The 14662-nt window shown below is 37.5% G+C and overlaps 1 protein-coding gene across 5 annotated transcripts in view; it reads left to right on the top strand.

The window, feature by feature from the left end:
* Positions 1-2251: 2251 nt before the first annotated feature.
* Positions 2252-14662, top strand: part of SPTAN1 (spectrin alpha, non-erythrocytic 1) — a 60836-nt gene continuing 48425 nt past the window's right edge. For 4 of the 5 annotated variants that reach the window (XM_051980115.1, XM_051980116.1, XM_051980118.1 and 1 more), the window contains exons 1-3: positions 5317-5364; positions 11963-12202; positions 14214-14339. In XM_051980115.1, coding sequence (XP_051836075.1) covers positions 5332-5364; positions 11963-12202; positions 14214-14339 — 399 coding nt within the window. In that variant the 5' untranslated portion in view covers positions 5317-5331. Of the gene's footprint in view, positions 2421-5316; positions 5365-11962; positions 12203-14213; positions 14340-14662 lie in introns of those variants that run through there. The other variant, XM_051980117.1, reaches the window with a different exon arrangement.

Here is a 14662-nt window from a genome sequence, read left to right on the forward strand (position 1 = left end):
TATATTCACCTAAAAAGGGTATTGGGCCAGAACTTGATAAGCCCTTAAGATATGAAGGCAATTTAAAGTGTATTTAATCATATGAGCTCTTCCATAAGATGGATTGTGATAATCAACTTAGGCATTCCTCCTAATTGGAAGCACTGATAAATTCTCTTTAAATAAATGGAATTTGGTTAATGTAGATGTTGACTTGGATCTTTTAGAAAATCGTTTAAAATGTATAGTATTAAATTAAAAGGTGGTCATCACTGATACTGATTGACAGTTTTCCCCGTAAAGCCTTAGTCATTTTCTTAACCTAATTAAAGTGAAGTTTCTGTAATCAGTATAGTAATTTGACAGTATGGAAGCTTCTAAGCTCTTTTTGTATTCTGCATTAGTAGTTGGAACCCCATCTCACTGCAGAGCATTCTTGGGGTCAGGGTTATTTTTCAAAGAGACAAAGGTACAAAAAGGGTTTTATAGCTATCCCTCTATAACTGAAATTAAATGCATTCATTACTGGTGCAAACCGGTATTCTCATTCTGGGAGATCCGTAGCAGTCAATGCCACATTAGATGACGTTAGCCATTTTGTACACTGAGCTGAATATTTGATTGGACATTTTGTTGCTGCCAAGGAGTAGAAGAAGATATTGAAAGGATCAGCTGTTCATTGAAACGATTTCCTCCAGGGAAGAATCGTTCAGCTCTGTCTGGCCTTTTCTTCACATAAGTATTTAGGAAATATTTTTCTCCACTGGCTCGTTTTTTCTGAGTCTGCAAAGCTTTCTGGGAGTGGCCAGTTGTTTTCCTTTGGGATAATGGTTTTCCCTAGAAAAACATTTCCATCCCTGCACTGCCGTATAGGAATCTGGGCAGAGCTCCCTGAGTGAAAGGAAGGAACCCGCCCATGAATAAAGAAAGAGTAGGCGCTGGGCCCGGACCAACCTTTTGCGCAGAGGGCCACTGCCTTGCATGTTTATTTAATGAACATTATTGTCGTCTGATGCAGCTTTAAGGCTCTCCAGCTGAGCACTGCAGATCTCCCTCTTCCTAAAAGCAGTGTAAAGATTTTTCCCACTATTTAAGGTTGTTTTCCTTCAAGCTCCTGCCTTTAGCAAAACTGGATTAAGGAAAAAAAAAAAAAATACTGCAGATATATCACTCCAGGGGAGGGATTTGACATCCCACCGTTTATTCTCTTTAGGCTTAGAAAACGTTTTGACATGTATTATTTCTTAGTATATCTGTGATCTAGGTATTATCCTATTTTACAGATGAACATTTTGAAGGGTAGCCATATTAATAAATGGTATACTTGAAAAGTCTTATGATTCCAACTCTTCTGCTGCAGTTTTTTTTCTGGGAAACAACCTTCCGCGTCTCTTTCCCCCCAACTTTCTAGTGGGATTCGTCCTTTTTAGCAGAAGTGGTAGGTTCATCTCCCTCAGGTTTACAGTTAAAAGATATTTGCTGTTTTATTAAACACGTATTTAAAGTGCCTCTGTCATGACGACCCTTGATGTTCGGGTATTTGCTGTTTTATTAAATATGTATTAAAGTGCTTCTGTCATGACGACCCCTTGATGTTTTGGTTCTCTCACACCCCTCGGTTTAATCCCGTGTCTGCTCCATCTCTCCCAGGAGGCAGATGCTGCAGCGGAGGCTGCAAGAGCTATTTTTACCGAGCTGAACTGCAGTGAATGCCTGGAAGACGAGCCCCACCTCACGAGGGGGGAAGGGATGCTAGACTCGAAGAATACAGGAGCATAGGCAGGCTAATTTCCCATAAACGACACTTTGTTGCGGGAATCTCAGGGTAGGAGAGGGACAATGGGTCTAGGGGTCTTCTTCAAATCATTGTTTTCCTGATTGCCCACCCTAGTAGAATCATTCCTACCTCCCTTCCCCCCCTTTCCTAGGAACTCGGCGTTTAGTCCCTTGACTGCATCTTTGCAAAGGGTGGGGGAGAATGGAAGCTATGCGAAGGGGCGGAGGTAACTGGGTGAACGGCCCCACCCTAGGCGCGCCAATCCCGACTCGCTCTCTTCCCCCCACCCGCTGGCGTCTTCCTTTCTCGTTCTACTCCCACGCAGCTTGCTCTGCAATTCCCATCCCCCTTCGGCTCCTTCCGGAACCTCTCGGCCCTTTCCGCCCCATCCTGTTGGGGCGAGGCCCGAAAGCCCCGCCCCTCACTCCCTCTTCCCCACCCCTCGCTGCGTGATTTCTTCCCTTCCCCGCTCCCGACTATTCCTCCCTCCCTCTTGCGCGTTGCTGTCGGGAGCGCGCCTAAGCTGTCTATAAAAGAGTCAGAAGAACGCGCATTGCCTCCACTGCCGCTGCGGAAACGATCGGAGCAGAGCTAAGCTGAGCCGAGCCTTTTATTTCCCCCCCTTCTCTGTCCCTGCGAACCCCACTCCCCCACCCCAGAATCGGTGAGAGGCAGTGGGGTGTCCCCTACTCGCAGGGGCAGGCGAGGGTGGTTTTCTCTCTGCATTGGAGCCTAGCCTGGGAAACCTAAGAAGCCGGAGGGGAGGGGGCAGGGCGGAGGTGGAGATGAGGGGGGAGGTGGGGGAGCACACCCTGGCATTTTGGGAGGATGCGGGGAACCGAAGGGAGGTTGGGAAGGGGAAAGAAAGGGTCTCCGAGAGGGATAGAGGCGTTGGGCTCGCTGGAAGGGGCGGGGCGGCGTCGGCAGGAAACGGACAGGTGAGCTCGGGCGGGGGCGGCTGTCGAGAGCCAGCCGGTCCTCTCCGGATCGCCGGGCCCCGCCCGCGCCCCCGCATCCTCGGCTCGAGGGGCCGGGGGATGGAGTGGCCTCTGTGGCGTGGGGGAAGAGTGCGGCCGTTTCGCCCTGGGCAGATGGAGGCAGGAATGTCATTGAGAGGATCGCCGGGGCAGCTGGTCCCATCCCCCCGCCGCTCCGGCCTCCGCCCCAGCCCACCCGTCTCTCTGAATCGTCCCTTCTCCTTGACGGGGCTGTTGGGCTATGGAGTCTGGGACTCGGGGGCATTTTGGCCTCACCCCTATTCACCTTGATCCAGTCAGAGGCAGCTTAGACCTCCTCGGAGATGGACGTGGGTGAAGTGGGGTTCGCTGAGGAAGCCCCCTTTACCGAATCTCCACTGGGTGAGAGAAGTCCGAATTTGTGTGCTAGACATTCAGAGCAGTCAAGTCTTTTGACTGAGGGCAAATCGAGAAAGATGTCCCTGTGGCTTAAAGGAAAATCCCTTACGAAAGGATCTATTATATATCTGTCTCCTCCCCCCTTTTTTCTTGTTCCCTTTACGTGAAAGATATGAGAAAAGACTCTTTTTGGCCCTTGACAGGATCTCAGTAACCATTTTTTATAATTCCACTAAATCTCCTTTTTTCCCAGCTCAGCGGTAGTTTGTCAGGTTGGTATCATGCAACACTTAAAATTGTGAAAACATTCAAATAAAACCTTAGTAGGTTAGATTTTTTCCCCTTGTGCTTGGAATCCATAAAGACAATTATTTACCTTTTTGCATCACTTTTTATTGAATGCTAGAGCAGTTTTGCTTGAAGGTAATCGCTAGTGTTTTTTTTTTTTTTTTTAAGAGATGTTGTTTGTAAAAGTCTCTTTAATTCTGAAGTGTAGATTCTTTTTTTAAAAAATCTGCTCTTGGGTTTAAAAGCTATATAAGTTACTGGGCATCCTGGGAAAACTGGCATAAGGCGAATCGATTTGAGAAATGGGTGTTTATATAATGACTCCTGAAATACTTGCACTCATTGTTCTAGCTGTATCAAGTTATATTGGAGAAACCCAAACTCAGGCCTTTTCAGGAAGAAGAGAATTCCACTTAACAAAGTATAATATTTTAGTGATCTGTTGAAAAAATTAGCATAAGCATGCAGGCTTAAGTATATCACTATCCATTGTGGGTGGGGAGAAGAGAGGACAGAAAAGCACAAAGGCATAGGAGGTAATTTTTTATAACAGCAAGAAAATGAGGCAGATTTTGAGTGGCACTGTAATTACTGAGGTAAAAATCATTGAATTAAGGCAGCTACTTCTGTCTTGTCATAAAAAAATTATTCTAATTAGGGTTGTGTATTTTGCAAGGTCAAATTGAGGCCAATCACGGGAAAGATTGTGCTGTAGTCAACTTTTTACCACAGGAAATTTAATTCTTTTTTTGGTAAGTGGATCAATAATTAGCAAAGGGACACTTAAATTGTGTTAGATATTATCTAGGGACCCAGCCAAAGTCAAGAAAAGAATTGGAAGGTGTTTTGGACAGATATAAAATAGTTCCTATTGGGTGTGTTTTTTATTAACTTAATAAAAAGAATTATACTTACTCTTAAGATTGTAATGTCTTATCAGAATGTCTGACAAGCCATTTTAAATAATGAATATAGTTTTGCTCAAAATGACTTTACATTTTGGTTTTTTGGAATAAAGCCCTATGAAAGGGAGCAGCATATTGCAGATACTGGCAGTTGGATAACTGGGAGAAGTCCAGCACAATCCTCCCATTGCTGAACTTGTGTCAAGGGCAATAGGTCCAGTCTGCCTTCTTTCCCAACTGACTGTAATCAATCCTTTCTGAGATATGCAAGGATTGTGCTAGGTATGCACTCACAGCTGCAAGGGTACATTTGCAGCAGTAAGCCATGTACAGTAGCTTAGAATGCAATGTTTCGATGGTAAATTCAGAGAAAAACAATGCAAAAAAATGCTGTGGCTAATCATTTGATTTGGCTCCTTAAGTAGAGCAGCTGTTCCCCACTTCGAATAGTCACTTGCATGTTTGTGTGTGTCTCTGTGTGTGTGTTTTGTATTCCCTTTGGACCATTTTTGTTTTTAAACAGGTAATGATATTTGAAAAAAGAAGCACAGACTTCATCTACGGGCAGTTCAGTTCAATGGGTTGGGCTGTATAGTAGTGTGTGGACATAAAACCCCTAACATTTTTCACTTAAATCTTTTTCTTGTTTAGAGTTTTTAAAATAAATGTAGAGAATGAAACAATACAGAATACAGGAAAGGTATGATCACCTTTTACAATCTTTCCTTAAGGAATTTTATTCAAATTACTGCCTATAGTTTGAAAGTAATCAACTACAATTTTATTAAATAAAAAAACTGCTGCATTCTGGTGGAACAATGCTTTAAATAAAAAATTAGCATTGTGGCAGATAACATGCTATATTATTAATTCTTTGAAACATGAAGAAGGAAGGAAAAAAAATCTGAAAATGGAAATTACTAGTCATTTTTATATATATATATTTTTTTACTCTTGTTGGGTTTGCCTTTAGCAGTTTATTATCTTGCTCTTCCCCCTCCCCCTTTAGACTCTGCATTCTTCCACCATGTTGTCATCGTTTCGTAAGCGCAGAGTCCAGGTATTTGACATGAAGCATGCAGGAAATGTGTTGCTTTCTCTGTTTTGCCTGTTTTGCAGTGATGGCACAATATTGATGTCGGAGAGGTTTGTGATCCAGAGAAGGGGGCAGGAGGGAGGAATTTGATTTGCATGGACCTTTCTGTTAAGTGAACAAGTTGGGGAGGGGGGAATTTAGGAGTGAAAAGAAAAGTTGGTGTGGCCTTGATAAAGGATTCTTAGTAGCTTCTCTTTAAAATTTCTTAATCCTTTTGTATTTTTCTTCCTTTTGACGCATGAATGTATTATCTTATCACTGGACTATAGTTTGCATGTGTCATGGATTTGGATTTTTTCTTTTCTGGTCATTGCTTGGTTCTTAGGAACCAAGGGCCAAAACAGGTTTTTAATGTTTGGAAAAGAATTTGACCCACAATTCACTTAGTAAAAGTGACATTTTGGTTCTCAATTCCATATGTTTATAACTTGGGTTTGTTTCCTATCTTTATTTTTATTATCACCTTGTCACTAGAATGATAGGACTTTTGAATTTTATCTTTAAAAAATACCCCAAATAGCTAATAACTATTTAATTTGAAATATTTCAGAGCATTTGTTAACTTTGAATCTTTTTTTTACTCTAAAAACAAGTAAAATTTATGTCCAATAAAAAGAAATATATTGATTTTCAAACCAGAGGAATAATGGTGTGCAATAAAGAGCCCTTGATATGGAATCATGACCTGCTACTTAATAATGTGTATCCTTGGGCTAGTCACTTAATCCCTCCAAGCCTCAGTTTCCTCATTTGTAAAATGAGGAGTTATAATCTTGTGATTTTATAGTCAATAAATCCAAGGTTTTTTGGGCCTTTTAAAAAAATCAACCCTGTTTAATTCTTTAAATGAGTTTTTCAAAAATATGGGCTGTATTATAGAATATTTTCTTGTTTGAACTACAGTAAAGATAATATTGTGCTTAAATACTTATTGAATATTATAGGTTAAAAGGTAAGTGGTATGAAGATATTTGGGAAGCATTCAGGAATCAGATTATCCAGAAATCATGTCTTTTTTGGATTTTGATGCAATGCAGTCTAGACAGTTTTCTCAAAACTAAGACCCTGCTGACTTCTACTGATTAGCTTCTATTAGTTAACAGAAAATTTGTGTAACATTTTCTGGGTGCTAACTATTTAATACTTTTGCTGGGAAACATTAAAAGGTAGTTAACAGACATTCTCCAAAGCTGTGGTAAATTGCATTTTCTTTTCTAAATATCTAAGGTCTGAGTAAGCAGAAAAGCAAAACTATTCAATGAATGGCTCCTTTATTTGTTTTAATGTAAAGATTTTCCCCATGGAGCAGGTACTTGTTCATCCTGTTACTAAGATATTTATTATGGGAACCCCTCCCTAGTTACATTTTAGTTTTGTTTTAATTGAGTAAGTATTCTTGACTTCTATAAAAACAAATGAAATAAGAGTGGGATTGACCCCCGCAGTTTAAAAAATATATATTTCATTACTTTTTTTGAAGCCTGAATTTATACCAAACCATTCGTTAGGTTTTGATGCCTTTCAAATTTTTGTGCCACTCATTTCTCAAAAGGTGTTGATCCAAGATTTTCCTATTTTAGAAATTTGTGACTGTCTTCACTACAAATTTTTCTCCTCAAGAGATCTGGAAAGAATTCTGTAATTGCAGGTTCACTGCAGATGTGCCATCTGCAGTGCCCCACATCTTTGACCTTTGGGTGCAATGTGTTGCACCCAGTCATCTTTTCTATGGAGGGAACATCCCACGTCCCACACGAAGGGATTTTGCTTGTAATTGACAATATATTCTACAAATTCATGTTTAAGTCTGTCTAGGGTACTGATTCAGAAGCCACAAATGTTATTGAATGTCAAACTCCAATTAGAAATCTACAAAATGCAGGCATGTCCATTGATGAGGTATTTATTAAGCTTTAAATTGAAAAATGGATCTGGGACGTTCCACATTTTGAGACTCCTCTCCCTAGAATTTAAGTGGCACTGTTAAAATGCTGACAAAGTCTTAATTTTTATTTATCACAATTGGTGGCTTGGCTGTAATTCTTCTTTAACCCCCTGAGATCAAACTGCTTTCTTTGGTGAAAGATTGCTGACATCATGACTGTTGCATTGCAGCATTTATAAATAGCTCCCATTGAATGGCGTCATTATATTTTAGCATCATTCTTCCAGTACCATTTACAAAAAAAAAAAAAGTTTAAATGTTTAAACTGTTTAAAAACTTTTTTTGTTTTTCACTAATTTAAAGTATATATTTATACATTTTTAAAATGTAAGTTTATAAATTTTTTTTAAATAAATACATATTTTTATTAGCAGGCCAGCTTTACTCACTGTTAAATTCCCTTATTCAGACAGTGTTGGTTTTTAAAATCAGTTTACAAACTGATTTGAGATAAGTAGTTGTTTGCTTTATATTTGTAATAGTCTAAAAATTATCTCATTTGAGGTTTTTGAGGAAGTGTTTAGAACTTGGGGGAAAAAGTGGTGATGTTTTTTATCTCTAACTTGACTTTACCTGCTCACTGCATATTGCTAGCAGAGATTGGGGCAAGTTTTTTGGAATTTTGCCACTTCAGTTATGGGAGGGATAAGGGTTGTATATAAAGAATTCAGTTGATTATTTCCTGTTGTGTGAGGGGTAGCACTGTGGGATGGTAATAGATTTTGGTAATTCAGAAAATTCTTATCAAGTGAGATAGGTTTCCCACCCTCCATCCCCCCAATCTGCCTTTTAGGGGCTCTTCTAGTGAGATTGGGACAACACTAATAGAAAATAGCAGCTAAACTGGAGAGAGCTCCATTTCAACTTGGGGGCTTTTTGTGATTCTACAAATGAAAACACTGAAAGCATACCTCATTCTGCAGCATGGATGACTTTCCTACATCCCTAGTGACTGCTGATTGTGTCTTGGCAGGACCCGGGCCTGCTGATGTCAGCTGATCTGCTTTGGGGGAAAGAACAGTCCATTATCACCCGACCAAAGTACTTGGTATACAATTGACTGGCTCTACTTCACTAGGGCTACAAAGAGGTCCTTTTAGGTTGGTAACTTGAGCCACAGGCCTCTGGATGGTCTTAACCTCATTGGTAGATTAAGACAAGTGAGCTGAGGGGAAAGGAAGAGGGAGGAGGGACAGGGACAGGGACAGGAAAAGACAAACATAGTGTAATGTTGAGGGGGGTTTTGTTTTTGTTTTTTACAATCACAAAGGACTTTTTAAATGAATATGATTTGGAGATTTCCGTAGCAACTGTGAAGGATTATGGAATAGGAATGGAAATTTTAATGTGAAGAGGCAGGGCAAAATAACATAATAGTGATCTCTGGGATTTCAGGTATCTTTGAGAAACTCCAGTGATTCTATCATGCCTGTATTTATGACATTCCTTGCTATGGAGCTTTTGGCAAGAATTGTTTATAAATTTTTATTTTTGAAAGCAAAGTTTCTCCTTAAGGAAGGTTGTTCATCCTTATTGCTGTTCATTAAGAAATGCAGTATGAGAGATGATGGATGATGTGATCTAATGCAGAGATTCTCAAACATTCCACCTTGCTTTGGGTTTGCTCAGTCAACTCAGGCAATGAATGTCTCTTTATCTGTGACATTCATTCTAATTGAAGTGTAGATAAATGCCATATAGCTCAGGGTGGAGAACACAGATATAGTTCATAATATTTTATTAGCTCTAAAAAAAGAAAAGAAAAAAGAGTAGCAACTCCTTGTTTAGTAAATAAAGCAATGGATCCAGATAAAGATACTTGGGATCAATTTTTAGCCTTATTGTTAACTTTATGATAACAACATTGAATAAATAACTTTGCTTAGGTGCTTCAGTTTATTGAATTGTAAGAATGAAAACACTCTTATTTCCCTAGTAGTGATTGAGGATTGTATCCATAATGAATGAGGAACCAATAGAAAATACATGGTGTTATCAGCAAGATACAAACTTTACTAATTTTATTCTATAATTTCACCAAAATACGCACTAATTTATACACTAGGATACCAAGAAAGGAATGTTTCTGGATTTTTTTTTTTAATATCTTTACATTAGAAAAGATTCAGTGCCTGTCTGGTGTATGTTTTCACTATAATCTGTTTTGTTTTTCATTGCAAGGCTTTCCCCCACTCATTTCCCTCCCTCCCTCCCTTTTTTTTTAAAAGGAAAAACACTCTTCAGAAGCCAGAAACAACAATACTATTTCTTTTTCCTATTTGTTTTTCTAGAAACAATTTTACTTATTGTCTTTCTAACACTGTAAGAAATTTTCCATGTGGCAAAACTAGTTACAGTGAAAAGAGCAGCAAATTTTTTCAAAATGTTGTCCTTTGGTAGAGCCATGCTTTCCGTGGCTTGAACTCATTAAATGTAATTCAGACTTGTTAATTAGGTTTACTGTTTCTCTAGTTAATATTTCCTGGCTTTGTTTTTTAAATCAATAGTACAGCTTGTTTTCCAATGAAACAACAGTTTTTCAGTTTGGAAAATGAAATTGTGAATGGATTATTAAACCTTTAATTTAACTTAAAACACTTAAAACTCCTGCTTTTTCTGCAATAACTAGTCTTCTCAGGATATTGTGAGGGAAAAAAGTCATAATGTGACTGACTAATGTATTTCTTCAAAACTGTCTATTGGAAACATTCTGACCATGATTAGATCTCTTCTCAGTAGTGTTGGCATTTTACAGGAAATTCTGGTACTCATGATTGTTATATGTAGATGTGTTCTTTAAAAACAAAAAAATAAGGGCAGCTAGGGGGCACAGTGGATAGAGCACCAGCCCTAAATTCAAGACCACCTGAGTTCAAATCTGCCCTCAGACACTTAACACTTCCTGGCTGTGTGACCTTGGGCAAGTCACTTAACTCCAGTTGCCTCAGCAAAAAAAAAAGATTAATTTGAGTTTTGTTGTTTAACCTTTCAAAGTGGTCTTCTTCTCTTTCTCATTTCATCTCTGATTATTTAGTCCCAAAGCTAGACAAGTGCAAATTTTTTACAGTTCACATAATACAAAGAGATACACTGTACTCAGTTTCTTAACCGTTTTCTGAGTAACAAATTGTTGAACCTTTTACAGATTTGGAGAGGTATTACCCTTCTCTGTACCTATTTTACTTGTCTATTATCAAATCATCTGAGGAATGAGAATGGATCTTTTATTTGGTAAAAGTTTCTTGGATTCCTCCTGACAACACCAATTCTAATTTGTGTAAACCCGAAAATCCTGTTACTACATCTTTGACATTTAAATTTCAATGACATTGCCCACTCAACTATCATTTAATAATTTGAAGATAGGTGCTACAATATTTAACCTATTTCAGATTGCTTGCTGTCTTAGAGAGGAAGAGGTAAAAGGGGGAGACAAAAAGTCTTACAATAGTGAATTGAATACTATCTTTATTTATATGTATTTGGAAAAATAAACTGCTATTGAAAATTTAAAAAAAAATTGGGTTCAACAGAAAAACTCTGCCTTCTTCATTTGCCAGCTTTTGACAAGCTGATTTCCCCACTAAATGAATTTTAAATTAAAGCTAAATTTACTTCCTATTTCCCTGCCCCCTTTTTGAAAGGAAAAGTAGGGATTAAGCAAAGCAAACCCTAGGGGTTATTATCTTAACTTATGCATGTTAAATTTTCTTGAGCACAGTTATGTAAATAGATGTACTTTGTTTTAGATTTCTTGCCACTTTGCTCAATTTGATTTAATCTGACATTTACCTAACTTCTTTGATGTTAAATCATGATATGACTGAACCAGCCAGTAATGTTTGGTTTTCATATTTAACTTTATTGATAATAAAAAATTGATATCATAGTCACTTTTCAACTTCATTGAAAGTCTAAATGAGGTTGAGAGAACAGGGATAAAAAAAATTAACTGACAGTGGAAAAGTTTAATTCTCTCTACTTTTTGCACAAGGAAATGGAAAAAATAAATGAAAGGACTTTTTGAATGTATTTGGCAATAAGCCTTGATTACTATAGATAAGACAGTCTTTGAATTCTCAAAAGGCCTTTTAGAATTCTAACCACTCCCATCTCCTCTTCCCTCTGCTACATTGGTTAGTCATTTGAGGAATACATGGAAACATGTGCAGGTTTTAGAAATTAAAAAGGTAAGCAATTACATCTGAACACTGTTGCTTGCTAGGAAGGTACTCCTCTTTCTTATTTTCACTTAGATGAGCTAATCTTCTGGAAAGCTCTTTTCCTTTAGATATGTTGGGAATGCAGAGGCCACAATGTGAGAGTGGATAGTTGGCAAGACCTGGGTTCAAGCCTGCCTTCTGGGACATGATTGGCAAGGCCCTTAATCTCTTGGGGTCCCAGGCACTTTGTAGGATTGAGCTACAGAGAAACTATAGACCTGTACTGATGTAGAAAATTCCTTACTCAGTAAGATTTATTCTTCTTTTCCCCTATTTAGCAACCCCTTCAAATCAATTTTGGTCAAGGGAAAAAAAGAAAGTGTTGGGAATATTCATGCTGATTCTCTTCCATTTATTCTGAGCATATTATAATTCAAAGCACTTTGCTTTCCAGAAAATGGACCCAAGTGGGGTCAAAGTGCTGGAAACAGCCGAAGACATCCAGGAAAGGAGACAGCAGGTTCTGGACCGATACCACCGCTTTAAGGAGCTGTCAACCCTTAGGCGACAGAAGCTTGAGGATTCTTACCGTTTCCAATTTTTCCAACGAGATGCTGAAGAGTTAGAAAAATGGATCCAGGAGAAGCTACAGATTGCATCAGATGAGAATTATAAGGACCCAACCAATTTGCAGGTAGGTCTCAGCCTTTCAAAATGTCTGTTTAAATTCAAGAACTCTTAGGCTTAAGGCAAAAGATTTTTTTTTTTAAAGATGATTCCAAGAGAAATTAGTAAGGGAGTTCAATTTTTGGTAAATATTGTCAGTGTGGATTCACAATTTTGCTGTATTAATTTCATATAATTTATTTAAAAATATTCAGAGTATTAAATACAGAAATGAGCTATAAAATATCTCAGTGTTCAGGAGTGTGTGTATATAGGAAAGGTGATGCATCAGGCCCAGTGTTAAACATAATTGCAAATATTTTATCTGATGTTCAAGAGGCCTATGAGATAGGGACTGTAATTATCCCCATTTTACATATGAGGAGACTGAGACAAATAAAGATTAAGTGAGGTGCCTAACGTCATACAACTAGTAAATGAATTCATATGAAACTATGGTATAATATTAGAGGTGTCTCTAGAACTTATTTAAAATCTTATAAGAAGGCATGCAAAATCTGTTTGAATGATCTATCAACATCATCTTGGGTGTCCCATTCATTAATCTTTTATGGAATTAATTTTAAAACTTTGTTTATATTTTTGTTGCTGATATGAATTCAAAGTGATGAAAGACAAAACTCTGTGAGGGAATCCCCTCTGCTAATGCAGATCAAAACTGATTTGTGATTTACTATATAAAAAAATTAGTCCTAGAGGAGGTACCTGAGAAACAGAAATATTAATGACATGTCCAGAGCCATATAGCTGGTTAAGTGTCAGAGATGGGTTTGGGACCTAAATCTTGCTAATTCTGCCCTCTATATATCATTATATTTCACTATCCCATCTATATCACTATATATCACAATTATATATCACTATCCCATACTACTCTAGGCAGTTACTGTAGAATATTTAATAACTACAAGATCTTTCATCAGTGGCTTATTATTTAAAAAAAAAAAAAAAGACATCCTTTCTATTAATTCTGGAGAGAAATAATTTTTATGGTTTCGAGTATTAAGTGATGGGGTTTGGGATCCTTTTGTCCTGCCTAAAGAATGTTACGATTTAAAAGTATTTAGGTAGAACTGCCTTACATAGAATTTGGCCCTAGAATTCTAAAGCTTCATCTGAGCTTAATATTTTATGAAAATTTGAATAATTAGAGATATTAAAAAGTTGAGTCCATGTGGGATTATAGAGCCCCTGCAGCTGTAACAAGCCACTGTCGAATAGTCTGTGAAGGGGAAAGATTTTTGTGGTATAAATTTGGTACATGAGGCAATGTGATGGCATTATTAGAAATGACTAGCTGATTTATGTTCGTTGTACATACTCTTCTTGGCATTCCACAGGTGTGCTTAGCTTTTAATATGACTTATATAAAATAAGTAGGTTTTGCAGCTTCATCAAATCCATTCTTCGGGGTGTGGTTGGTATGAGTTTTGGATCTGCCAGAGTCTTTCCCTTGGAAGCTTCATGTGAATGTAAGCCAAGGAGTTTCCCCAGTTATATATATCTGTCATCATAAAACCTTGTAGCCTATAATCACATTCATCTTAAGATAATGGTGATTAAAAATGATGAAGATAAAGACAGTCATTATCAATATGAATAAAAGAGCTTTTGGGGAGGCGTGGATATTATTTGTGTAGAAACTTTTTTCACTGGGTTTTCCTTTTTTATTGTTTTTTTCTGGTTATACATGTACAATAATTTTTTTTAAAATATACATTTCTTTATGAGTCATGTTGAGGAGAAAAATGAGAACAAAAGTTTTATAAAAATAGCAAAATACTTTAAGAATTAAATTTTTATTTTTACTTTTACATTTATATATTTACATATCTATGTAAATAAAATATATACATACATTTTTTTTTCCTTTACCCACAAACTCATTTTTTTGTAGAACAATTTATATTTTAAAACATTGTGGGTTTTGAGCCAAATAGTGGGGAGAGTGAGCCTTAGGAAGAAATCTATATTGAACTGAATGTTTTTTCTTCCATCTTCTCTCATTCTCCCAATAGGGGAAGCTTCAGAAACACCAGGCCTTTGAAGCTGAAGTGCAGGCCAATTCAGGTGCCATCGTGAAACTGGATGAGACTGGCAACTTGATGATCTCAGAAGGGCATTTTGCATCTGAAACTATAAGAGTAAGTATGAGTACACAGTACAGTGACTTTTTGGAAGAGTAGGAAGAATTTGATGAAGGTCATGGCTGCTTAGTTCACTTAATAGATTTTGGATTTTTCAAATGCTTTAAAGAAGTTCATTGAATCCTCAAAAGAGATAACTTTGGTGATTCTGAGGGAACATAATAAACAATAATTATGTATTCATTGCAGAAATGACTCTACTTTTTGGACAGAAGTCCAAAAAGTGATTAGAATGAAATGCTAGAAACAGGATTGGACAAATTAAACTATATTTTTTGAAGAGGTAATTAGGAATGAGGAACATGTCAATGACAATTTAG

This window comes from Antechinus flavipes, chromosome 2 (genome assembly GCF_016432865.1).
Source record: "Antechinus flavipes isolate AdamAnt ecotype Samford, QLD, Australia chromosome 2, AdamAnt_v2, whole genome shotgun sequence".
Taxonomy (NCBI): Eukaryota; Metazoa; Chordata; class Mammalia; order Dasyuromorphia; family Dasyuridae; genus Antechinus; species Antechinus flavipes.